Source organism: Ornithorhynchus anatinus, chromosome X1, assembly GCF_004115215.2.
Source record: "Ornithorhynchus anatinus isolate Pmale09 chromosome X1, mOrnAna1.pri.v4, whole genome shotgun sequence".
Taxonomy (NCBI): Eukaryota; Metazoa; Chordata; class Mammalia; order Monotremata; family Ornithorhynchidae; genus Ornithorhynchus; species Ornithorhynchus anatinus.
Genome location: NC_041749.1, coordinates 53,429,761 through 53,457,095, shown reverse-complemented (window position 1 = coordinate 53,457,095; position 27,335 = coordinate 53,429,761). Strand labels below are relative to the sequence as shown.

The 27,335-nt window shown below is 44.6% G+C and overlaps 1 protein-coding gene and 1 non-coding gene across 4 annotated transcripts in view; both read left to right on the top strand.

Annotated features, from left to right (window-relative positions):
* SHQ1 (SHQ1, H/ACA ribonucleoprotein assembly factor) overlaps positions 1-24,879 on the top strand; it is a 152,665-nt gene extending 127,786 nt beyond the window's left edge. For all 3 annotated transcript variants that reach the window (XM_029051871.1, XM_029051873.2, XM_029051870.1), the window contains one exon: positions 24,299-24,879. In XM_029051871.1, coding sequence (XP_028907704.1) covers positions 24,299-24,488 — 190 coding nt within the window. In that variant the 3' untranslated portion in view covers positions 24,489-24,879. The remainder of the gene's footprint in view (positions 1-24,298) is intronic.
* Positions 24,880-26,460: 1,581 nt separating this feature from the next.
* LOC114806858 lies at positions 26,461-26,598 on the top strand. Its single transcript, XR_003754914.1, has one exon. It is a non-coding gene; the product is annotated as a small nucleolar RNA SNORA7 (small nucleolar RNA).
* The last annotated feature ends 737 nt before the right edge of the window (positions 26,599-27,335 follow it).

Here is a 27,335-nt window from a genome sequence, read left to right as displayed (position 1 = left end):
ACTGCTAGGAAGAAGAAAATGGGATGAGTTAAGCATGAATTGAGTAATGGGGTATATAAGATGGCTACATAAGTGCTACGAAAGGTTGTGAGTACTTAAGTGCTTAAATGACCCAGAAGTGGTGAATTGGCAGTTGCGGGGCAGGGGAGACCTAAACCAGAGTGTGGGGGGGATGATTAGAAATTAATCGGGGAAGGCCTCCTGAAGGACATGTCATTTCAGAAGGACTTTAAGAAATTGGGAGAGCTGTGGTCTAGATTGTCTCTATTTGTTGCTAAATTTTACTTTCCAAGCTTAGTACAGTGCTCTGCACACAGTAAGTGCTCAATAAATACAACTGAATGAAGGAATGAATGATTTGTAGGGGGAGGGAGTGACAGGTAGTGGGAAGGACTTGAGCAAGAAGTCGGCGGCAGAAGGGACAAGAACGAGGCACAGTGAGTAGGTTAGCTGGAAGGGAAAAGTGCCAGCTGGGGTGTAGTGGGAGAAGAGAGTGGATAAATAATAATGGTGGTATTTGTTAAGTGGTTCCTGTATGCCAAGCACTGTCCTAAGCACTAGGGTAGATACAAGACAGTTGGGTTGGACACGGTCTCTATCCCACATGGGGCTTATAGTCTAAGGGGGAGGCAGGAAGGGTAATTTAATCCCCATTTTACAGATGAAGAAACTGAGGCAAGGAGAAGTTAAGTCACTCACCCAATGTCACACAGCAAGCAAGTGGAGGGGCCAAGATTCGAACCCAGGTCTCTTGACTCTGAGGCCTGGCATAAAAAAGAGGGAGGGAGCTGGTGGAGTGTCTGAGAGCCATTGGTCAGGAATTTCTGCTTGGTGCAGAAAGGAATAATTAACTATTTGAGGTTTCTGAGACGTGGGAAGATACACACAGATCATTTTAGAAAAGCAATCCATGTAGCAGATTGAAGTCTGTGGCCACAGAGCAGAATAGCTCAAAGATTTTTCTAAGCAGCAGGCAGGGTCCTTCATCTATTTTGTGAGCCATCTTGAGAATGACCCTCGGGCTAGTTAAGTAAAGGTTGGAGGTGGTCTCTTGCACTTTCGTTCCAAAACCACAGGAAGAGCCAGAGAACAAGGAATGAAACACGAAGAAACAGCAATGAAAAAATATAAAATCATCCTCCCTACAACTAGACAGACTGAAGTTGGAAATTGGCGGGAGTATCAGAGCCAGGACTTCAGGCAAGGACAGTTGTTTGATGGGGCAGTGGGCGGGTGTGGAAGACCCGATCCTAGTAATTATCTGAGTGCAAGGGGCTTCTAGCACCTTTCTCCGAGAGCTTTCCTTCATCAGGCCATTCAGTCAATCTGCAGCGGACTGGCCTTTTTTCCCCAAGCGATGAGTATTTCCGTCGTGTCACAGTCTTCTGATTGAGAGGAGAACAGTATGGAAGTGAAATTGGAAGTGAGCAAAGGAGTGGAGTAGAAAAAATGTAAAATTTAGTCAGGAAGCCAGGACCGGGTTTCCCTGGAAACCCTCTTTCTGGGTCAGGCCTGTGGAAGAAGACAGAGATAAATAAGCCTCCTGTCCTCATGTTGCTTGTATCTGCTTTGCACATGGTTGCGGAGTGAGGCACTCACCACCAGAGTAATAATAATAATAATTATGGTATCTGTTAAGTGCTTACTGTGTGCCAGGCACTGTACTAAGTGGTGGGGTAGATACAATCAAATCAGGTGGACACAATCCCTGTCCCATGTGAGGGTCACAGTCTCAATCCCCATTTTACAGATGAGGTAAGTGAGGCACCGAGAAGTAAAGTGACTTAATAGTGATGGTATTTGTTAAGCGCTTATTTTGTGCCAGGCCCTGTACTAAGCACTGGGGTGGATACAAGAAGAATCAAGTTGGACCCAGTCCCTGTGCCATGTAGGGCTCCCAGTCTCAATCCCCATTTTATAGATGAGGGAACTGAGACCCAGAGGAGTGAAGTGACCTGCCAAGGTCACAGAGCAGACAGGTGGCGGAGCCAGAATTAGAACCCATGACCTTCTGATTCCCAGGCCCATGCTCTATCCACTACGCCAGACTGCTTCTCCATGTAAGATACTGACGCGTCGGAGGGATTCTCTGTGGAGGTATCAGTTGTAGGTGGTGAACGAGTGGAGGAGGAAAAAGCAAAATAGTTGGGGTTATCATGCGGAACCTTGTGTTCCATCTTAGCCAGGAGGCATGAGGCAAGGGGATCAGACTTCTGGAAGCCCACCTTTCCTGGGCTAAGCCAATACAAGGAAATGAAGATTAGAAAGAAAGAAAAAACAAACTGAAAGACTGAGTTGGCTCAGCCTGCTTGATGCTTCCCTGTTGCCTGGATCTGCTGAACAAGTACGGAGAAGCGATAACAGGAGGAAACCCCAGAAGTCATGGGGCGAGCCAGAGAATGAGCAGATCCAGCTCATTGTGGGCAGGGAATGTGTCTGTTTACTGTTATATTGTGCTCTCCCAAGTGCTTAGAACAATGCGCCAGAGATGGTAAGTGTTCAATAAATACAAATGAATGACTGAATCCAGCAGAAGGAAGACAGAAACCAGAATGTTTCAGAAACACAGCTGAAAACGGCACACATGTCCACCCAACTTTGGCCCAAATTAATGACCAGAGGGGCCGCTCCTTTAGAGCAGCCAGACCATGAGGCTAAGGGAGAAATACAAAAAGTTCCGAGGCCTTGCGAATCACAGGAGCTCGCTGTGGGCAGAGAACGGGTCTATGGACTCTGTTGTGTTGTACTCTCCCAAGCAGTTAGTACAGTTAGCACACAGCGCTCAATAAATATCACTGATTAAGTGGTAAATCACAGGCAACTCTACGCGTTCCCTGGAGAAAAAGTTAGTGAAGCAACAGGTCTTTCAACCCCATATTAGAGAAGCAGCATGGCTTGGTGGATAAGGGCACGGACCTGGGAGTCAGAAAAATCTGAGTTCTAATTCTGGCTCTGCCACATGTCTGCTGTGTAATCTTGGGTGAGTCATGTAACTTCTCTGGGCCTCAGTTATCTGTAAAATGGGGATTAAGCCTGGGAGCCCCATGTGGGACAGGGATCGTGTCCAACCTGATTAACTTGTATCTACCCCAGTTATTATTAGCACTGTGCCAGAAGAGCATTACCGTCAGGGGAGGACACAGTAATTTGTAGAAAGTTAATTACTCTGGCTTAATGTCAATCAATGGTATTGAACACTTACTGTGGGCAGAGCACTATACTAAGCACCTGGGAGAGTTGGTAGGCACATTCCCGGGCTGCTGCACAGGTACAATCGGCTTAGCAAGGAAAACAGTGACCTGATATTGTGAGGTTTATTGTCAACGTTTTAACACAACTTGGAAAAAGACCCACGTGACTAGGACTGCAAACTTCTCTACCCCAGCTGTTGGCAGCTGTTCCCTTTCGTGGTTTTGTCTCCCATCTTCCTCAAGTCCTGGTTTTGGTTATCACTCTCACAGTTGCTGTCCTTCAGGCTGAGTCTGACCCACACCTTGCCATGGGGAGAGTTCGGGAAGAAGAAAGCCACTGTCTCCCCCCTCGGGCTCAGACTGGAAAAATCAAAGTTATGAAGAGACAGTTCTTATCTGCCTGCAGCAGGGTCACTGGTTTGTGTGTGTGTGTTTTCTGTCAGCACCATCACTGCTGATTTCTTCAGTTTTGAGTAAGGGAATGAAGAGCTGTGTAGTTGCTACTTTTTTAAACAGGTGGAGCATGCAGCTGTGATGAAAGGCAAATGTATTGCTCTCTGCAGACATTTTCCTGTATGCTTTTTTTACTCTCCCTCTTTGTAGTGAAGTAATTCCACCCAAATTCAACAGTATCCATTGAAATGGAACAAATGAAAAAGTGCTGCCTGCCAGAGATTTTTCAGCCCCTTATGAAAAGCATTTTGTTGACATTTTGCATCTTTTCACAAGTCTTTGTGTTAGGCCAATTGTTAGTGTGGTGATTATGTGAAACGCCATTCAGCTTTTTTTAAATGTTTATACTCAACTGTTCTACAGATGTTTGCTGATTTTTTTTTTTAAGTTACCAAATGTCATTAATTAGTTAATGTCATTTTTGTCAATCATGTGTCGGGAAATAGTAATCGTGGATCAAGTATAATTTGGGTTCGATTCTTATTTTGAAGAGTAAAGCCCAAATAAAATCTAATGAAAGGAATGTTTTTAAGTAGCTACTTTGTTACATCATCATTATTATTATTATTATTATTGTATTTGTTAAGCGCTTACTATGTGTCCAGGACTGTTCTAAGCTCTAGGATAAATATAAGATAATTATGTTGGATACAGACCGTATTCATTTCATTCAGTCGTATTTATTGAGCACTTACTGTGTGCAGAGCATACTGTACTAAGCGCTTGGGAAAGTACAGTACAACAATAAACAGTGGCATTTCCTGCCCACAACACGCTCCCAGCCTTGACTCACCATCTAAGGAGGAGGGAAACCAGGTATTATTTCTCCTATAATGTGAGGATTCTGGTCTCACGAATGTTGGGTTCTACATTAAGGAAAACTCATGTCATTCATGTATTCATCTGTAATGATGAGCCCGGGCATGATGTTCACATTTCTGCGATGCGTGGCATGCCGAGAATAAGGGGTTTCACCTTTTAGGACAAACGTTACCTAAATGCATATCGAAAGTATGTGCTTTGACAGAACCTAGCATTATTTGTTCTCTCTTCAATTTTGTCTCCTCGACTTTTATTGATTTTTTTTCCTTCACCTACTTAAGTGAGCTATACTTAACATCTTTTGAAAACCCATAGGTACATTTCATCTTCTCTGCCCAGAAAAGGCAGGTATTGGAAATGAGATGTTGCATTTTAAACCTTTGACCTCCTTCAATAATTTGAAATGTGCCTTGGCCCAAACATAGCATGATGGGGTTTCAACAAAACTGGTTCTAGGACTCGAGAATCAACATCAAAGGTGACACTCGTTTAAACCGTCCCAAAGTATGTGAACTTCATTCTCGGATAAATCAGTTTAGATAATGGGCCACCAATGTCCAGATTGTCAGATGTGTGAGAAATAGCCAAAGTCAAATTTACTCTTCCACATATCTCCCTCCCCTTTAATGGATTATGCCCATTAAAGTACATTGCAGCACTTTAATTTTTGCAGCAGTTGCAATATAGGAATACAGTAGATTGTCCTGATGATATAATTTCATATGATGTGTGATTCAGTTGCCATTTTAGTTGGGGTGAGGGGTTTTAATATACAGTGCAACTTTTATCCTCCGTTAAAATCATTATAAATAGAATAAACTGGGGTTCAGGAGGATAACCATAAATGAATGTGCTAGTAGGTGGTGTGATATAATGCACATGGTTGCTTTTCAGCTTTTATGTTGTTAGCCAAATGAATAGTAAAAGGCTTCCAAATGTTAATGGAAGTAAAACATAATTGATATGGTATAGTCTCACCTTAAGTGAAAACTAAATCCAGTAAGTGTGTAATTATGTTGAGGTACCTAATGGTCTCTGTCATTCATATGAATCCTGAATTTGGTCTCCTTAAAACTGCTGTATGGGATTTGGGTGGACTGTGTTTTAACATTTAAATTATTTTGAGTATCCTTTAAAATCTATTGGTGTAGCACTGAGTTGAAGGAAATGTGAATAAACAATATACATCTACAGGTATAATTAGCAGGCTTTTCAAGCAAGTATTGAGGTTAATTTTCTGTTTGCCTAGTACATTTGCTAGCTGGACCTGCCCTGGCCAAAATCAGCCTTATGGCTTCAAATACCACTTGTATGCAGGTGGACTCCCAACTTGAAAATACCACCTGTATGCAGGTGAACTCCCAAATCGACCTCACTAGCTCTTACTTCTCTCCTCCTCTGCAATCTCATTTTTCTTCCGGCCTCTGGGATGTTGCTATGTTGCTATATGGATTTCCCCCTGGCACCTCAAGCATAGTATGTCCAAAACTTCATCTCCATCTTCCTTCCCAAATGTCCCTTGCCTCACTTTCCCATCCCATCTCAGTTGACCACAACTGTGGCATTATCCTTGACTCCTTTCTCTCAATCCCCAGATTCAAATTTTTCCAGCCTCTCTCCCTTCCTCTCTATCCAAACACCCATCACGCTGGTCTGGGCACTAAAATATCTCGGCTTGACTACCGCATCCTCTTCCTCGCTGATCTCTCTGCCTCTGATCTCTCCCACCTCCAGACAATGTGCCGCCCAGGAAATTTTTATGCATATCTCTTCCACTCCCTCAAATGATTGCCCATTCTTCTCCCATCAAGCAGAAACTTCACACCGTCAGCTTTAAGGTACTCAATATGTTTTCTTCTTCCGCTTTTTCCACTCTCTTCTCCCAATACTCCCTAGCTCTCACTCTTCGTTCCTCTCGGTCTCATCTACCCACCATGCCTCATTCTCGTCTCTCTTACTGCCAAACTCTTGCTCATGCCCTCCCTTCCATTTGAAACTCCCATCCCACTTCTTATCCACCCGTCAGTAACTCTGCCTGTGGTCCAGTGGCAAGATCATGGGCCTTGGGGGTCAGAGGACCCGGATTCTAATCTCAACTCTACCACTCACCTGCTGTGTGACCTTGGATGAGTCACTTAACTTCTGGGTGCCTCAATTTCCTCCTCTGTAAAATGGGGATTCGGTGCCTGTTCTCCCTCCTACTTCGACTGTGAGCCACGTGTGGGACAGGGACTGTGCCCAAACTGATTATCTTGTATCTATCCCCACTCCTAGTACAGTGCTTGGCACATAATAAGCACTTAACAAATACCACACTGGTATTATTATAATTATCATTATCATGCTCTTGGGACATAATAAGCACTTAAATACCACAGTACCATTATTAGAGAAGCAGCATGGCCTAGTGGCAAGAGCACGGGCTTAGGAATCAGAGGACGTGGGTTCTAATCCCACCTCTGCCACTTGTCTGCTGTGTGACCTTGGGCAAGTCAGTTAACTTCTTTAAGCCTCAGTTACCTCATCTGTAAAATGGGGATTAAGACTGTGAGCCCCAAGTGGGACAACCTGATTACCGTTTATCTGCCCCAGCACCAAGACCAGTGCTTGGCACATAGTAAGTGCTTAACAAATGCCATTAGTAGTAGTAGTAGAAGAAGTAGTGGTATCATTATTATTATTATCATTATCATTACAACATCCCTGTGAGTTAGGTATTATTAGTCCCATTTTGCAGCTGGGATAACTGAGGCATGAAGAGGCTAAGTGACATATCCCAGATCACACAACAGGCAGGTGGCAGAACCAGGACTAGAATCTGGACCCTCCAACCCTAGATCTATACTCCTTCCACTGCTCCAAGATGCCTCTCCGTATAAACCCATCAGCCAACTCTAGCTCTGACGAACTTATTTGTCCAACCCTCAGCACTCATTTTTTTTAATTTATTTTGACCACTCTAGTTGTTCATCTTTCTATGTTTGCTTCTCCCATTAGCGCGTCGGCCCCGCATAGGCAGGGAATGTGCCCTAGATTAATCGGACACTCTGTAAATATTACCAGTACTACTGCTCAACAGTTGTACTCTTCTCAGGTCTTCATAGTGATATCGTAACCCTGAATGCTGGTAAATTGCTGGAATGGAAGCTGCTTTGTTTTCAGTCAAACGAGAGTCATTTGCAACCAATTCTTTTTGTTGTAGTTTTTGCAGATTAGCCAAGCCTCTTTTGTGGCCTTACAACCAGGTGTTTTCTAGTCTTCTGTGAGCATCTGTTCTCGGCATGGCCCCAGGTGGGCCTGATGGACAGCGTTCCCACTGTCAGCTCACTGAGGTCTGTCTTGCTCTTGTAATGTGCTCCCAAGTACATAGATAGCCCAGTACTTGCACTCGGTGTAGGTTCGGTAAATACTGTTAATCAGTAAGTGACTGTTGCAAGTCTGTGTCTGTCAATTAGAAAGAATCTGCACTGTCCTTTCATTAACTGTGTTTCCTGTTTGTTAGTTTTCTGAGGAAGGGAGTGCTCCGTCCTTTTATTTCTACCTCTTGAGCTTCCAGTGTCCACTCTTAGCAGGAGAATATTGATATTTTGCTACTGCTGTGAATTTTCTTTTTATTACTGCTCAGCAAAATGCCTTTCTAATACAGAGCCTTTATGCATGTTCCTTTTTTTCTCAGTGACTCAATCCCTGCCCATTTTTCTGTGTCCTATTTCTCCTGTTCTTCCCTAAGCACCATCTTGAAAAGTTTTCTCATTGCAGATGAGGTAAGCATGTTGAGTCCTGAGAGGGGATGATTTCACCAGTAAAGTCTAGGGAGAAACGGGGAGCCACCCATTCAGGTTGGATTCTTCACAAACTTAAGATGGCCTCACTTTGGTGTTGCCTTTTCCTCAGGTTTACTTAGTTTGGTGACTGGTGTCTGCCCAAGCTCTTCTCTTTCCCCCCCCTCCCACCCTTTCCAACTGTACAAAGCCAAGCTAACTAGAAGTAACTTGCCAATCGAGATCCAGAAAAGCCTTTTTATGATATCGTAGCTGTCTCCTTACTAGAGAGACTCTCCCAGGTCCAGCTCCCCTGCCGAGTGGAGATAAGTTAAATAGCCATCCTTGTTCAATCCATCAGCAATACCGATTGGCACAGCATGCTGTTATATGATACATGGATGTCTGTGGGGACAAAGCAAGCCAATTTAGGGAGGTGCTACTCAGCCGAGAAGATCTTTTAAAAGGTAGCTGCACTTGATTTTCTGTCTTTTAAAGGCTCATTCTCCCCCTTAAAAGCATTTATTCCCCAAGCAGAGGGGAGGAAGGGAGCCCGGAGCTTGGTTTGGGCGTATGAATGCCTTGGGTCCTCTAATTACTCCTGGGTGTTCATCCATTCACGACCCTTTCGTGTGTCCAACCATTCCTCTTATACAAATCTGTGGAAATGCTCACATATCACAGCAGAATTTGAGGACCAACTCTGATACAACTCTAATTCTTTTTCTCAAATTCTGGTAATTCTGCATCAGTGAAGGAGGGGAGGGGGGACTCATAAAGGACTGAAAGCAGTTAGAGACTGTCCAACTTCTGTGACACTGAATGAGATTCAAGAAGATTTGTGGGCAGGATGAAAAAAGTCAAAACCCTTTTCAAGCCAGTAGCACTCTCACTTTCTCCCTCCAGCACACTCAGTTGGCATTTTACTTTGCTATAACCGAATCATCTGGTAAACTTTTCAGCAGAATTAAGTTCCCTAAGGAATGCTAATAAACACTGCTACAATAACAGAGAAACACAATGTGATCCCAGTGCTGAAGGGAGCAAGTGAGAATGGGACCGACTTGAAGCGACAGGTAATGTTCTCTATGTTCTAGAAATACTGTAGATCACAGAAATATTAGACTCAGGACCTCATGCTTTGTGAGATTGGTGTGGCCCCCCTGACTGATGTACATAGGACAAGGTAATCAAAGTCATTAATAATTATCAAAATAATTATCAAAATAACGATATAGACTCTCCTATATTCAGCGCACTCCACAGGGGAAAAGAAAACGGCAAGGAGGTTAGTAGGATAATAAAATAATGATGGTATTTGTTCATTCATTCAGTAGTATTTATTGAGCGCATACTATGTGCAGAGCACATAGTACTAAGCGCTTCAAATGTAAAATTAGGCAACAGATAGAGAAATCCCTGCCCAATAAATGGGCTCACAGTCTAAATGGGGGAGAAACTATGTGCCAAGCACTGTTCTAAGCGCTGAGGTAGGTACAGGGTTATCAGGTGGTCCCTCTTGGGGTTCACAGTCTCTATCCCCATTTTACAAAGGAGGTAACTGAGGCACAGAGAAGTTAAGTGACTTGTCCAAAGTCACACAGCTGACAAGTGGCGGAGCTGGGATTAGAACCCATGACCTCTGACTCCCAAGCCTGTGCTCTTTCCACTAAGCCACGCTGGGTTTGCCAGCTCAACAAAAGCCCAAGTAATCATCGCTAAACTATATTTCCAAATAGAATGATGACTTAAAATCCAGTGTTAACCAATATTCTAAATTGGCGAGAATAAAACAGAACAGAAGAATTCAAAGATAGAGATTTCTAACTGTGAGCATTAATATGCTTGGAGCCTTATTCATGGCTAGTCTCACCCCAAGATTTTTTACCTGGGGTGGGGGTAAAAAGGCTTAAAGCTGAAATAACCCTAAATTGGGCCCCTCTAGCCTCCTTTTCCCCAGCTCATGATTAAGCAGAAGGAAAACTGTCTCCTCTCATGGAAGTCTTCTTCTGGCAGGGTCCCAGGCAGGAACAGATTAGGAGCCATAGAGGCAGTTGCCAGCAGAGAAAAAAAGAGCAACAGAAAAGAAGCCTTCCTCAGAGACGATTCCTTAAGAAAATTAAGTTCCACTCGGTTGTGTGTATAGCTTTCCATTATTAGCAGAGAAGCCAACCTCCTTCAGAAAGCCCCAGTGGCTTCTGGGAAATGCAGGCAAGCCAGTCCCTCTATGCTCCGGGTCCTGTACTTCTTTTTTCCTCCTTTCTTGCCCTGCCATTCCCTTGCCATCTTTCACCAGACCTGCTTGAAGGGTTTTTAAAGCATATAGCTTTAGCTGGGATTTAGGGATTTTCAGGAATCAAAATGATATAAATGTTGGTACAGGTTCTTTTAACACAAATGTACAGGCAGGTAGTCATCCACAGAGTGCATCTTTTTTCAGTGCAACTTTACCCCTTATTAGATGGGGGTGATGAGAGCTCCACCTGCTCTTCTCTCTCTTCAACCATTGCTCCCAAAGCCCTAAAGTAACTCAGGGTGTTCTTTGGAGAAGACCAAGCAATGTCATGTTTTCCCTCTTTCCATAATGTTTTTGATCCTAGTGTCTGCAAACAGCAGAGTTCACTAATTAAATAATTAGAGTATCTGTTAAGCAGCTTACTGTGCATCAAGCATTTTTCTTAGGCACTGGGATTAGAACAAGTTAATCAGGTCAAGCAATAGTCCCTGTGCCACTATGGGGCTCGCAGTCTAAGTAGGAGGGAACAGGTATTTACTCTTCATTTTACAGATGAGGAAACTGAGGCACAGAGAAGTTAAGTGACCTGCCCAAAGCCATACAGCAGGCAGTTGGCAGAGTGGGGATTAGAACCCAGGCCCATCCTCCTTCCACTAGGCCATGCTGCTTCACCTGGCAAATAAACTCATATGAGTTAGTGTTGCATATGAGATGCATCCAATTTTTAATGTTGCATTTCTTCACCCTCTAAAAAAGCCCCCTAAAACTGTGTGAGAGACACAAAAATCAGTCAGTAGTAATTGTAGTATTTATGGAGGACCATTGTTCATTCATTCATTGTCGTATTTATTGAGCTCTCACTGTGTGCACAGCACTGTACTAAGCACTTGGGAGAGTATAATGCAACAATAAAGAGACACATTCCCTGCCCACAGTGAGCTTACAGTCCTGGGGGGGGCGGTGGGGAACAGGTATTAATTTAAATAAATAAGTTACAGATATGTATGTAAGTGCTGTGGGGCTGGAAGGGGGGATGAATAAAGGGAGCAAGTCAGGGTGACACAGAAGGGAGTGGGAGAAGAGGAAAGGAGGGCACATTCAGGGAAGGCCTCTTGGAGGAGATGTGTTTTCATCATAGCTTCAAAGGCGGGGGGGAGTAATTGTCTGTCAGATATGAGGAGGGAGGGCATTCCAGGCCAGAGGTAGGACATGGGTGAGGGGTCAGTGGTGAGATAGGCGAGATCGAGGTACAGTGAGAAGGTTAGCATTATAGGAGGGAAGCATGTGGGCTGAGGTGTAGTAGGAGAGTAGCCAGGTGAAGTAGGAGGGGGCAAGGTGATTGAGTGCTTTAAAGACAATGGTGAGGAGTTTTTGTTTGATGCAGAGGTGGATGGGTAACCATTAGAGTTTCTTGAGGAGTGGGGAAACCTGGCCTGAACGTTTTTATAGAAAAATGATCTGGGCAGCAGAGTGAAATATGGACTGAGTGGGGGAGAGACAGGAGGCAGGGAGGTCTGCAAAGAGGCTGATAGAATAATCAAGGCAAGTAGGATAAGTGGTTAATGTGGTAGCAGTTTGAATGGAATGAAAAGGGTGGATTTTAGCAGTGTTGTGAAGATGGAATAGACACGGATTTAGTGATGTATTGAATATTGTGGGGTTGAATGACAGAAAGAGGAGTCAAGGAAAACACCAAGGTGGTTACGTTGAGAGACAGGAAGGATGGTGGTGCCGTCTACACTGATGAGAAAGGGGGAGGACAGGGTTTGGGTGGGAAGATAAGACATTATCTTCTTATCAGTTATCACTGTGCAGAGCACTGTGCTAAACCCTTGGGAGAGTATATTGGAAGTAAAAAATGTAGTTCCATCTGTTGACAAGCGTAATAATGATAATAAGCATGCAGACTAGTAGAGAAAACAGACAGGCATAAGTTGTTTGGAAATAATGGGTGCAGGAGTAAAGCAAAGATACAACTAATAATGGCAAGAAAATGAATAGAAAAAAATGAATGTGGGGTATGTAAATCTATACAGAAGTATTAAATACTTAAATACATATCCTTAATTCATTTAAATGCCTGTCTCCTCTAGTCTATAAGCTCCTTGTGGGCAGGAATCATGTCTACCAGTTCTTTTATATTGTACTCGCCCAAGGGCTTAATACAGTGTTCTGCACATAGTAAACAATAAATATGATTGATTAAAGGAAGCTGGGAGGGAAAATAACCTAGGGTTGTGGAAAATGACTGGGGAGTGCCTAGAGGAGATGAGTTTTCAGGAAGGCTAGAAAGATATGTGTATAGGGGGTGGTGTGAGGGAGGGGGAGGTGGTCTGGCAGATTTGAATGCAGAGAATGTTACAGAGAGAGGAAAGGGCATGAGCAAGAGTTTGGAAGATAGGAGAGTCAGGAGCTAGGCACAGTTAGAAAGTTCATCTGGGACAAATGAAGAGAATGAGCTGGGGAGAAGTGAGTCAAGAGAGCAGTTATGCAAGAGGGAAGGAACCAGTGAAGTCAGAGGTCTGTTGAGGGTGGAGTGAAATGACACCTTGCCCCCTCCTACTTCACCTCACTACTCCCCTGCTACAACCTGGCCCTCATACTTCACTCCTCTAATGCTAACTTTCTCACTGTCTCTCTATCTCATCTATCTCACCGCTGACCTCTCACCCACATCCTGCCTCTGGCCCTCCCTCCTCATATCCGACAGACAGTGACTCTCCCCCAACTTCAAAGACTTATTGAAGGCACATCTCCTCCAAGAGGCCTTCCCTAACTAAGTCCTCCTTTCCTTTTCTCCCACTCCCTTCAGGGCCGCTCCGACTTGCTCCCTTTATTCATCCCCCCTCCCAGCTCCATAGCACTTTTGTCAATATCTGTAATTTATTTATTCATATTAATGTCCGTCTTCCCTTCTAGACTGTAAGTTTCTTGTGGGCAGGGAAGATACCTATTACATTGTTATATTGTCCTCTCCCGATTGCTTAGTACAGTGCTCTGCACACAGTAAGCACTCAAAAAATATGATTGACTCTTCTTGGTGGGGTGGGGGGGGGGGCGGGCGGGGAAGCTTTGAGAAGTGCAGTGCGATGTTTTAGAAAGGTGATGTGGGAAGCAGAGTTTAGTGCAGACTGGAGAGTGGATGGGTTGGAGACAGCAGGATGCACTGAGTAGGCTGATGCAGTAGTCAGGAAAAAACAAAAGAATCTGAGCCAGGATGGTGGCCATATGGGCGGAGAGGAAAGGGGGCAGGTCCAGGAAATTTTACATAGTGGAAAACAACAGGATTTAGTGACACACTGGAGATGAGAGGTGACAGAGGAGTTATAGTTGACACCAAGTTTGAGCTTTGGGGTTACAGAGTAGGTTGGGAGTGTGAGGCAGATCTGGGAGTCATCCACTTAGAGGTAGTCATTGCGGGCCGTATTAGCCAAAGAGCTCCAAGAAGATGAGTGGGTCATCGGTCGCGGCTACAAACGTGTGTTTCCATTGTACGGTTTGTCGAGGATTTAGAGAACGGTCTTCTCTATGTGGATTGAGCAGGATCCACAAGTCAGTACGAGTAGATTCTGGGTAGGAAGAAACAGGCGTCAATCAAATATGAATTCTCTTAGATTTGCAGTAACGTGGGGTTTGGCAAGAATATAATTACCACTTTTTAGCAGAACTGACTATCCTGAGAAGGGCAGACGACCCAAAAAACAGAGCCTCAAGGGACACCGCAATTTAAGGAGCACCAGCTGTAGACAACACCACTATCTTCCCTGTCTTCAGAAGCCTGTAACCTTGGCATTATTCACAACTCCTCTCTCATTCAATCCACATATTCAGTCTGTCACCAAATCCTGTTGGTTCGACCTTCACAATATTGCTAAAATCCACCCTTTCCTCTCCATCCAAACTGCTATCACGATAATCCAAGCACTTATCCTATCCTGCTTTGATTGCTGCTTCAGCCTCCTCGCTGCCTCCTGTCTCTCCCCACTCCAGTTCATACTTCACTCTGCTGCCCAGGTCATTTTTCAAAAAAAAACAAAAAACACCGTTGAGATCTCCCTACTCCTCAAGAACCCCCAGTGGTTGCCATCCACCTCCCCACCAGACAGACTCCTTACCATTGGCTTTAAAGCACTCAATCACTCACCCCTCCTATCTTATATCACTTATTTCCTACTATAACCCAGTCGGCACGCTTTGCTCCTCCAATGCCCACCTACTCCCTGTACCTCAATCTCATCTATCTCGCGGCCGACCTCTGGCCCAGTACCCCCACCGCCATCATATCCGACAGATCACCATTCTCCCCACTTTTGAAGCTTTATTAAAATCACGTCCTCCAAAAAGCTTTCCCTGACTAAGTTCTCATCTCCCCTATTCTCTCTCCCTTTTGCATCACCTTTGCATTTGTATCTGTCCCCTATAAGCACCTGATATTCACCCCACCCTCAGTCCCACAGCACTTGTGCACACATCCATAAATTTATTTTACTGTAAACTCTTGGTGAGCAGGGAACGTGTCTACCAACTGGTGTTGTATTACATTCTCCCAAGCACATAGTACAGTGCTCTGCACACAGTGGTAGGCGCTCATTAAATACCATTGGCTGATCGATTGAAAAGAACCAGGATAATATTTTGCAATGAAACCAAGGCTAGAGAGAGTGACTAGGAGATAGAAATGGTTAGCATCTGAGCTGAAGGAGGATTAGGACAGAGCAGAGTTTAATAGACTTTCTAGGAGGAGGTTGTTTGGAGACCTTGGAGGAGAATACAGTCTTGACATGGGAAGGGGAAATTTATGAAGAGCAGTAATGGTGAGCTAGACTGTAAGCTCATTGTGGGCAGGAAATGCGTGTTATTTTGTTATATTGTACTCTCCCAAGTGCTCATTACAGTGCTGTGCACACAGTAAGTCCTCAATTAATAAAATTGCCTGACTGATTATGATTTTGGGGATTACAGTTTGCCAGAGAAATCCATGAACGAGGGAAGGGTGATTAAATAGAAGGTTGAATGGGGATCCAGGGGGCCAAATAAGCTGGTTGTAAGTTGGACTTCCAGATCTGGTCTTCAGAGATTTGAAATCATGAAATGTTTTTGTCTTTCATCCAAATGTATATAAGCAAATCAATTTCCCTTTGAGTTTCTCCTGCCTCATTTGAATTTTTTCAAGATTTTCCTGTAAGTCATTTAATTGTAACAATGCTATTTGCCACTGTAATGGCTAAAGGAACAGGTGGTAGATGTGCTGGTGAGAAATAGCTCTGGCCATCTTACTTTTAGGGGCTGAATTCAAAATGGCACATTAGCACATTTTTTTTTCGGTTATTCTCACCTCTAATCTGCTAACTCTACTCGTCCCAGACGATAGAGTGCATTCGGAGACATTTCCATCAGTAGTCAAGGGCTATACCCTTCACTCCCACCATCTGTTGTTTAGTGCGGCGTATGAGGCAGCGGGCAAAGTTGAAATGATGCTGAAATTTAACTCTAGGCATAACCTAGTTCCTAGCATGAAATCCTTAAGCATATATGGGAAGAATTCATCTTTCAAAGGGATAAGGGAGAAAATGCTCCTTAGGAAATGGCAGAATAGTTGATGTCTAGAAGGAAAATAGAAGCCCCAGTCTAGGCAAGGAATTCTTTTGTTTGGTCTCGTCGGACAGTAAGTAGCAGCAGTATCCTGGCCTAAAGGACAACTCTGTTCATTTTTGCCGTCAATTAGAAACTCAGCTTTCATTCCAGTCTCTAGGAGGGAAAATACCTCCAAATGCATAGTTTTTCAGGAGCAAGGTAAGGGTGATTCTTTTACCTGTACATAGTGTGCAAAGGAGTCTCAGTTGTATGATGGTCGCTTTAGGCAAACTTACACACATGGCCAAAAATTTCAGCCTCCTCAAACCCAAAGGACAGATGTATATATTCGTAGTTAGCTTATGGCCAAGCAGGTTATTTGTGATAATAGGATTTGGACTTGTACTGTGGGGCGGGAAGAAGGGGGTAGAGCAATGGGAGGCGATTCAGGGTGATGCGGAGGGGAGGAGGAACTGAGGAAAAGGGGGCTTACTCTGGGAACCTCTTGGAGGAGGTGAGCCTTCAGTAGGTGCAATTGAAGGGGGCAAGTGTGATTGGCGGATTTGAGGAGGGAGGGTGTTCCAGGCCAGAGGTAGGACGCGGGCCAGGGATCGATGGCGGGACAGGCAAAGACGAGGTACAGTGAGAAGGTTAGCACCAGAGGAACGGAGCTTGCAGGCTGTGATGTAGAAGGAGAGAAGGGAGGTGAAGTAGGAGGGGGCAACATGATGGGAGCTTTGAAGCCAGTAGTGAGGAGGTGAGGAGTTTTTGTTTGAATACAGAGGGTTGATAGACAACCACTGGAGATTTTTGAGGAGCGGGATGACATGTCCAGAACGTTTCTGTAGAAAGATAATCCAGGCAGCAGAGTGAAGTATGGACTGAAGTGGGAGAGACAGGAGGTTGGGAGGTCAGAAAGGAGGCTGATGCAGTAATCCAGTTGGGATAGGATGAGTGATTGTACTAACGTGGTAGTGGTTTGGATGGAGAGGAAAGGGCAGATCTTGATGTTGTGAAGGTGAGACTGGCAGGCTTTGGTGACGGATTGGTTATGTGGGGTGAATGAGAGAGCGGAGTCAAAGATGACACCAAGGTTGCAGGCTCGTGAGACGGGAAGGATGGTTGTGCCGTCCTTAGTGATGGGAAAGTCCGGGAGAGGACAGGGTTTGAGAGGGAAGATAAGGAGCTCTGTCTTCGACCTGTTGAGTTTTAGGTGGCAGGAGGACATTCAAATAGAGATGTCCTGAAGACAGGAGTAGATGCGAGCCTGGAGGGAGGGAGAGAGAACAGGGGAGAAGATATAGATTTGGTTGTCATCCTCATAGAGATGATAGTTGAAGCCGTAGGAGCGAATGAGTTCACCAATTGGAGTGAGTGTAGCTTGGAGAATGTTAAGGGACTTGCCCGTGGTCACACAGCAGGCAAGTGGCAGAGCCGGGATTAGATCCCAGGTTCTCTGACTCCTAGGCTGGTGCTTTTCCCACTAGGCCACGCTATTTCTTCATTTAATTTCAGATAATATTTTTCAGTAGAAAATTAGCAGGATCATCATTTATATGTGCTTATTTTCACTGTTTTGTTTCATGGTATTTGCTAAGCACTTACTATGTGTCAAACATTGCTCTAAATGCAGGGGTAGATACAAGTTTCTTAGGTCAAGACACCGTCCATACACCACTACTTACATTGCATCGAACCACTCGTTGAAGATCCTAACTTTTTCACCCATATCTCCATCAAATTTTCCTTTCATTCATTCATTCAATCGTATTTATTGAGTGCTTACCGTGTGCAGAGCACCTGTACTAAGCTCTTGGGAAAGTACAATACAGCAGTAAAGAGAGACAATCCCTGCCCACAACCAGCCCAGTCTAGGGGGCTGGGGGAGACAGGCATCAAGTAAACAGACATCAATATAAATAAATAAAATTACAGATATATACATAAGGCTGAGGGGCGGAGAGAGGGGGAAGAGCAAAGGGAGGTGAGTCAGGGCGACCTGGAGGGGAGTGGGAAATGAGAAAAGTGGGGCTTAGTCTGGAAGGCCTCCTGGAGGAGATGTGCCTTCAGTAAGGCTTTGAAGTGGGGGAGAGTTGCCAGGGGCAATTGCCTGGCGGATTTGAGGAGGGAGGGTGTTGCAAGCCAGAGATAGTAGGTGGGCCAGGGCGTTCAGCGGCGAGACAGGGAGATGGAGGCACAGTGAGGTTAGCACGAGAGGAGTGGAGTGTGGTGGGCTGGGTTGTAGAAGGAGAGAAGCAAGGTGAAGTAAGGGGCAAGGTGATGAAGAGCTTTATAGCCAGTGGTGAGGATTGACACCACCATCTTCTATCTCTGAGGTCCACGACCTTGGCATTATCCTGAAATCCCTTCTCTCTTTCAAGCCTCATATTCACTCTGCTCCGCCAGATCACGTGGGTTATTCCTCCACAACATTTGCTGCTTTTACCCTTTCTCTCCATCCAAGGGGCCCATCGTGCTGGATGTGGGGCACTTGTGTAATCCAACTTGACTATTGGATTGGCCTCCTCAGTGGTGTTCCTGCCTCCAATCTCCCCTTCTCCAAGGCCGTAGTTCATTCTGCCGCTGGATCATTTCTGTAAAACTTAGTTCTGTATGCATCTCACCATTCCTTAGAAGCCCTCTGGACTGTGAGCCCCGTTGTTGGGTAGAGATTGTCTCTATTTGTTGCCGAATTGTTACAATGGTCCGTCTCCCCCTCTAGGACTGCAAGCTTGTTGTGGGCAGAGAACGTGCTTACTAATTCTGTTGTACCATACTCTCCCAAGTGCTTAGTACACTGCTCTGCACCCAGTAAGCACTCAATAAATACAATTGATTGATTGATAATTGAAAGATTAATAGGATTGAGTGATGCCTTCCCCAGTTAAGATCTAATTTCCTGGGCTTGTGTCCTCCCTGCCTGTTCATTGCCTCTGTACCATCTTAAGCACTAGAATACTCGCCACCTCCCACAGCCCTTTTTTACTTATCTTTCATGCCATACTGCTTAAGCACCAAACTCGTTTTCAAATCCCCTTTTTTTGTCCCTCCCATCTGTAATTTACTGTGGTGTCTGTCTCTCCCACTAGATTGTAAACTCCTGGAAGATAGGAATCAATTCTTGCTGACTCTGTTTTACTTCTCCACGTGCTTAGTACAGTGCTCTGAACTCAGCAGGTGATCAATAAATACGATTGATGGGTTGATTTAAGGCAAATAAAGAAGTTTGTCAGACCCCGACCCCCCAGTTTACTCTGTTTTGCTACAGTTCCTTTTTGCCAGCCCATTCTTGTAAATAAAAGTCCTCTTGGAGAAAAATGTCCTGGTTCCGTTTCTGTTTTTTTCCCCCGAGATAAAGAATATAAAGATCTTTAAAATCATCCAAGTGAGATAACACGCACTTTAACTTTTGCCTCACAGAATCGTGTATTACATTATTCCGGTGTCAGCGTGTCATGCCTTGCAGGTTAGCAGGTTTTGGCAGAGGAAATGAAACCTAGTCAGTTACTGCAGGATTTATAGTAGATCTGCTGATGCAGGAAGTGGTGAAAAGTTGATTGATAGTCTGAGGCTAAACTCTACAACAAGAAACAGGATGTATGTCTTCTATTTATACCCACTTTTCTTTTTCCCTACATTTCAAGACCCCACTGTGCAATTGTTCTGACACAATTTCTGAACAGTTTACAAAATGTCAGGGGAGCTTATTGTTATTGAAGGCATCCTATCAAAGTTAGATCTATTGATTGTTCCCATTGTCTCCTTTTTAACCATTTGTAATGTATTCTGGCTTTCCTATGTGCTGTAAAATACCATGAAATACAAAAAAGCCCCTAAGTATGAACTTAATACAGATACAGAAATGAATAGGAAAGAAAATTTTCTGAAATCGTTCCATGGTACAAATTGCCTTTCCCACTTTAGGAGAGTCCTAATCTAAGGAATTTTTAAAAACCAGGATTTGACAATAATAGACAGCCATTATTTCTTGGTGCTAAATCCAAAATATCTCAATTGCCCAACCCAGAACAAATAGACTGATGTATTTTTCCCTCCTTATATTCATATACCATGTGTTCTTGTTTTCCTAACTTGAATTTTTTCCGCCTTCACTTTCAGTTGTTGTAGCCAAGGGGATCCACTGTTTATTTCTGCAAATGTTCATTTCTGGCTTATCCATCTATTTAGCCATTTGAGGGTCATTCAGCAACAGAAGTGGGGACGAGACTCCTTGTCTAGGTTAGAAATAATGTAGAAAATAAGACACAGAACAGTTTGTAGTTTTGCCACGGTGTTCAAAATTGATTGTGTGTTTTTGTGAATTTTCATTTCCTTGTAATTGGGCAACAGAGTGTCCCCAAGCAACTGTGACTTTTTCAATCTGCGAATGAAGTATGAAACTTGTTTCTCACACAGTGGGCTTAAAGTTTATAAATTGAGGACACTAGAGCCCTCTCTCCCAGCGGAATAATGATAAAAATCAGGGTTTTGTTTCCTAAATTGCCTCTTGGGCTTTTTGTTGTTCCCAGAAAGGACTTATTTCCATAGAAGTGCTTAGAAATGGTAGTACAATAAACACCTGGCCCAATGTCACTTGAAATGTTTTAAATAAAACATGGAGTGAATCCTCCTACTTAGTGGTGGTCTAGAAATAGTTTTAGAACACTACAATGGTCTTAGGTGCAGATGCAAATTTTGCTACAAGCATATCATTCCAGTAATGTGTGCTTTTAAATGCGGATCAAATGGTTGTGAGCTATATAGTGGCAAGAGACTTTTTGACTCTTTTGAGAATCAGTAATTTCATTCCAGCAATCCTACATTTTTCTCATTTCTTCACCCTGCCCTCCCTTTCCTCTCTCTCTGCCCCTCTGGTCCTCACTTGCTTGGGCTTCTGAGAGTTCTTGCACTGAAGCAAGGTTTTCTTAGTCCAAAGGAAAATGAACCCCCTTCAGTTGCAGTGATTTTGCTTCTAGGCAATATATCCCGTCATACATTTGAACCCACATTCAGTGCTGCTTATAATGATCAGCATTTGAAGGTGACGGAGGTCTCTTAAGGAAGTCAAAATGTTTTAAATACTTTGTGGAAAACAAATAAAATGGAACGTGTCTGCCAACTCTGTTTAGAGTGTACTCTCTCTAGTGCTTAGCACAGTGCTCTACCCAATGTCTGCCCTCACCAACTCTGAAATCCCTCCACCTGACCATTACTTCCTCATTTGCCTCCTCTCCTGCACATCTCCTCCCCGTAAATCTGTACCATTCCTCCACAGAGGACCGCCGATCTTTTGATCTCATCCAGTTTTTCTCAACTCATCATGCCCCACTTAGCCTCCCACACCCAAAGCTACCCTCCTTGATGAACCAAATAGACGTTCTCAATACCACCATCTCTACTGAAATCAACTCACTCGCTCCATATCCCTTCATCGATCTCATACCACTAAACCCATATCCCTGGATCACCTTCACAGTCTGCCTCCTTCAGTCTTGTTGCTCGAGCCACAGACCACTGCTGGTGGAAATCTAAATGTCAGGCTGAAATCATCCACTTCAAGTTTATCCTTGCGTGCTTTAACTCTGCCCTCTCCTCTGCCCAGCAAATATTTCCGCCCTTATGACACCCATGCCCACCACTTGTTGCAGACATAGAATGCCTCCTCAGGCCCCCTTGTCCCACCGCCTCCTTGCCCCCAATGACCTGGCCACCTACTTTATTAAGAAAATTGGACACTATCGGGCATGAGCTCCCTAAAATCGCCTGCCCCTCCTCAGTCCCTCTCCATTCCGGCCCCCTCCTCGACTCTTCCTCCTTCCCAGCGGCATCTCTCGAGGAGATCTCCTTCCTTCTCTCAAAAAGCCACCCCCTCTACCTGCGCCATGTAGACTCCATTGGCTTCAACATCTTATCAAAGTTATCGCTCCGTTCCCTTCTTCCCTCCCTAACAGCCATCTTTAAATATTCGCTCTGCAATGGTTTCTTCCCCACTGCTTTCAAACATAACACATGTCCCCTGCCCTAAAAAAAACCTCCCTTGACTCCACGGCTCCCTCCAGTTCTTGCCCCATCTCCCTCCTACCTTCCTCTCCAAACTCCTTGAGCATGTTGTCTACACCCGCTGTCTCAAATTCCTCCTTCCCAATTCCTACCTGACCCCCGCAAATCTGGCTTCCATTTCCTTCACATCCACAGAAACCACCCTCTCAAAGGTCACCGATGATCTCCTTCTTGCCAAATCCAATGGCCTCTACTCCATCCTGATCCTCCTCGACCTCCTCAGCTGCCTTTCGACACTGTGGACCACTCCCTTCTTCTTGGAAGCCTTATCCAACCTTGGCTTCACTGACTCTGTCCCTCTCCGGGTTCTCCTCTTATCTCTCTGGCCATTCATTCTCAATCTCCTTTGCGGGCTCCTCCTCTGCCTCCCCACCCCCTAATGGTGGGGTCCCACAAGCTTCAGTTCTGGGTCCCCTTCTATTGTCCATCTACACCCACTCCCTTGGAGAACTCATTCACGTCCCATGGCTTCTATTACCACCTTTCTGTGGATGATACCCAAATCTACATCTCAGACCTGATCTCTCTCCCTCTCTGCAGTCTCGCATTTCCTCTTGCCTCAAGGCACCTCTACTTGGATGTCTCCCATCACCCTAAGCTTAACCACGTCCAAAACAGAAACTCCTTATCTTCCCACCCAAACCTTGTCCTCCTCACTGACTTTCCCATCACCGTAGACGGCACCAGCCATCCTTCCTGTCTCACAAGCCTGAAACCTTGGTGTTATCCTTGTCTCCTCTCATTCAACCCATATATTCTATCCATCACCAAATCTTGTCAGTCCCACCTTCACAACATTGTTAAATCTGCCCTTTCCTCTCCATCCATACTGCTACCACATTAACACAGTCACTCATCTATCACGCCTGGATTACTGCATCAGCTTCCTTGCTGACCTCCCAGCCTCCTGTCTCTCCCCACTCCGTCCATACTTTACTATGCTACCAGATCATTTTTCTACAAAACATTCGGGACATGTCATCTGCTTCTCAAAAAACCCCAGTAGGTTTTTCCATTCACTTCTGCATCAAACAAAAACTCTCTCCCTGGGCTTTAAAGTACTCCACCACCTTGTCCCCTCCTCTCTCACCTCGCTACTGTCATTCTACAACCTAGCCGGCATCAACTTCGCTCCTCTAAATGGCAACTTTCACAGTGTGTTTCTATTGTGCATATTTTGCCACTGACCCCTAGCCCACGTCCTGCTTCTGGCTTGGAACACCCTCCTTCCTCAAATTTGACAGGCAATTACTCTCCCCCCCTTCAAAGCCTTATTGGAGGGCACATCTTCCTCCAAGAGGCCCTTCCCAAAGCTAAACACTCCCCCCACTCCCCCTTTCCTTTTCTCCCACTCCCTTCTTCTTCAGCCTGGGTTGCTCCCTTCGTTCTTCCCCCCTCCCAGCCCTACAGCACTATGTACATATCTGTAATTTATTTATTTATATTAATGTCTGTCTCTCCCCCTCTAGTCCATAAGCTCGTTATGGGCAGGGAATGTGTCTGTTTATTGTTGTACTGTACTCTCCCAAGTGCTTAGTACAGTGCTGAGCACACAGTAAGTGCACAATAAATATGATTGAATGAATGAATGCCCTGCACACAGTGAGCACTCAATAAATAGGACTGATGGATAAGCACTTTGAGAAAATTGGAAGCAGAGTATCTTTCCTCTTTGTTCCATCTCAGTTCACGAGAACTCCATGAACATATAAGGAACAAATGATACTGATTTTCATTATATGAAGAGACAGTGTGTTTCTAGTTTCCAAAACAAATTGGAACACAGCCCACCTTTACCCAATTTGTCTCAAACCTATTAAAGGTTATTGGGTCCTTTTTGAAAGGCTTTTCCAGTCTCACAGAGGTAAAAGACAAAGACCCATGTTAGCCTTACAATTTTTACTTACAATCACAATGTTCCATTTGTTCCAACTTCAAATAGAAGACACTCCTGACCATAAAATAGTTATGTTTTTTTCCAGCAATCTTACTTTCATTTATGCTGTCTTGGCTTAAACAAATCCATATCAGTAATGAGCGTTTGCTCTATTGTACAATTTATGTTTGCAGATCAGATCAGTAATTCACAAGAGAACAAACAGCCTTTGAAAAATATGTAAACTGTGTTGCCTTTCAAATGGAAAATCTCCCTTTATGGAGTTTAACTGCCTTTTTAATTATTTTGTCCTTTATTCCTAAAGGCAAAAAAAATTGGCAGCTCTTGCTGAATCTTTGCAGAAAGTCCAGATTGCCAAGGCCCATCTGAAGTTTGAACTAGAAGAACTGGAAACAGCAGCGCTCCTGGTGCAAGAGGAGGAAACTGCACTGAAAGCAGCAAGCTCAGTTTCCCGACAAACCCACCTCAGACTCGGATTTGGAGAGATCAAGTAGGACTTCACTCTCTGAGACGGAAGAATCCGATTCGGATGAATCGGAGGCCTCGGATTTTGAGGAAGTAAATGATTTGTCAAGTGAATTGTTTAAAGAGAGGATGGTCCAGGACAGTGACAATTTGACTTTAGATGGTGTTCAAGAGAAAGCATTCACTTCACAGTCCAGGAATGTTCCTTGCGCTCTGATAGAGGAGTTGAAAAATCAAATACAGACTGGAATTAAGCTCTCTGAGCCACCTGAGTGTTTGACAGGAAACAACAGTGCTACAGAGAATGAGTAAGCAGTTCTAACATCTAAAAAACATAGCCTAATCAAAAAGGAATTTGTCCTGACATGTTGAAAGTGAGAATTTTTTTCTCTTAACAAATAAAAACAGCTTTAATTTGTAGCGTGCCTTTTATTTTTCCAGAGCCCTTCTATTTTTCCAGCTTTCGCGTCACACATCACATTTTGCCCTCGCAACGTCCCTATGAGGTAGGAAGAGGTAGGTATTATCATTCCCATTGTGCAAGTGAGGAAACTGAGGCACAGAATGATTGTGAGTTGCCCAGAGTCACACAGCAGGCCAGTGGCAGAGCTGAGGTTAGAACCCAGGTCTCGTGACTTCCAGTCCCCTGCCCTTTCTACTAGACCACACGGCTCACTCCCCCTTATTCTTTGTCTGCAAAGAGGACCTGGGTTCAAATCTCAGCCTTGGCACTGGCCCACTGTGTGACCTTGGACAACTCACTGAAATTCTCTGTGCCTCAAGTTCCTCATCTGCAAAATGGGGATTCAATACCTGTTCTCCCGCCTACTTAGACTCTGAGCTCCATGTGTGACCTGTTGTTCCTACCCCAGCACTTATTACAGTACTTGACATCGTAAGCGCTTAACAGATACCACAATTTTTATTAAATTAATAAAATATACTTATGCATAACACTTGATTCTTGGTGGAATCTGGTATCTTCCCCAAAGAATTTTACCACTGCTTCAAAAAAACCTTGAAAAATTCTACTTTGAATCTTCATTTTGGGTTTGCCAAAAAGTCTGAGTGAAATCACCTATTAGGGTTTGTAAGAGAGAATTGGAGGAGAGGAACTGGAGACAGTAGGTGTAGACAACTTGCTCAAGGAGTTTGAAGAGGAATGTTGAGATGGGGCCATAACTGGTGGAAGCTAACTGGTGGAAGCCTTGCAGTCAAGGGAGGGGTTTTTAAGGATAGAGGAGACATGACATATTTGAAAGCAGTGAGGGGAAAAGCCTTTGGAGAGCAAACAGTCGAAGATGGTTATCAGGGAGGAAAGAAGGGAAGAGGCAAATGGTTTGATAAGGTGCAAAGGGATGGGGTAGGAGGCGCAGGTGGAGGGGGTGGATTTTGAGAGAAGGCAGGAGATCTCCTTGGGAGACACTGCTGGGAAAGATGGGATTGTTGAAGAAGGGGCAGGAGCAGGGAAAATTTTAGGGCTATTGCGTCTGATGGCTTCAATTTTCTCAATGAAATACGTGGCCAGATAGATTAGGGGCAAGAGATAGGGGGAGGCAAGAGGACAGCGGGGTTGAGGAAGGAGTTAAATGTCCGGAATAACTGGCGGGGGCAATGGGTGTGGGAATCAATAAGGATGGAGAGAGAATTTTGCCGGGCAGGATTAAAGCACGCAAAGGATGAAGTTGAGGTGGATGTGTTCGGCCTGATATCTGGATTTTCCTCCAGCAGCTCTCTGCAGCTCGTGCACAGGAGCGAAGGAAGCTGTGGTCATGATCCAGGGCTGTGGGTTAGTGGTTCAGGATAGACAGAAGGATAGGCAGCATCCGAATCTCTCGTTTCATTCATGAAAGGACATGCTTAAGGCAAAGAAACTCATTAAACAACACCCAAGAGTAGTAAAGACAAATGGTAATTAGGGAATGAAATGTCTGCAGTGTTTCTCTACCCTGCTTTTGATCAGGATATTCTCAACATTTACTGACTGCCAACTCACTGCAACCCCTCTCAGGCCCGCACTTGGAGAGTTTCCTGTATTCTACCAGTCTCGGCTATGGGAAGGAGAGTCAAGCAGAGGTATACCCATTCCATTCCTAGCTTGGCCAGTGGCTAGCGAGTGGAAGACGATCTGCTACAAGTCAACGCTCACCTGTGCTGGGCAGCGGCGGCTTGGGAGAGGGCCGAGGGCGGAGACTCAAGTTGACCACACGGAAGAAGACAATGGTAAAACACTTCCGTATTTTTACCAGCTAAATCTATGGATACACTACCAGGACTGTTGTAGATGGAGGTGGGGCATTCCAGGAGAGATGCATCCCTGGAGTCACTATGGGTCGAAAATGACTCGCCAACAGAAGACAAGACTCACTGCAGAGCAGCTTTCTAAGTGGGTGTTGGGGATATTAAAAGCATCATTTTGTCATGAATGTTGGAGACAGATTTTCAGGGTGTCCTTGGTGGACCTGTAGAGCTCCCTAAAATAGGTTATCTTATACGTTACCCATAGGGGCGTGGAATAGTGGATAGAGCATGGGCCTGGGAGCCAGAAGGTCCTGGGTTCTAATCCTGACTCTGCCACATGTCTGCTGTGTAACCTTGGGCAAGTCACTTCACTTCTTTGGGCCTCAGTTACCTCATCTGTAAAGTGGGGATTAAGAGTATGAGCCCCATGTGAGACAGACAGGGACTGTGTCCTCACCAACTTGATTAACTTGTATTTACCCCAGGATTTAGCGCCCCAGAATACAGGAAGCCCTACAGATATCCTCTCCCTACCAACTCTGTTACATTGTACTCTCCCAAGTACTTTGTTTAGTGCTTTGCATACAGTGAGGGTTCAATAAACACTTGTGAAAGGCCCCTGGTTTATGCAGCTG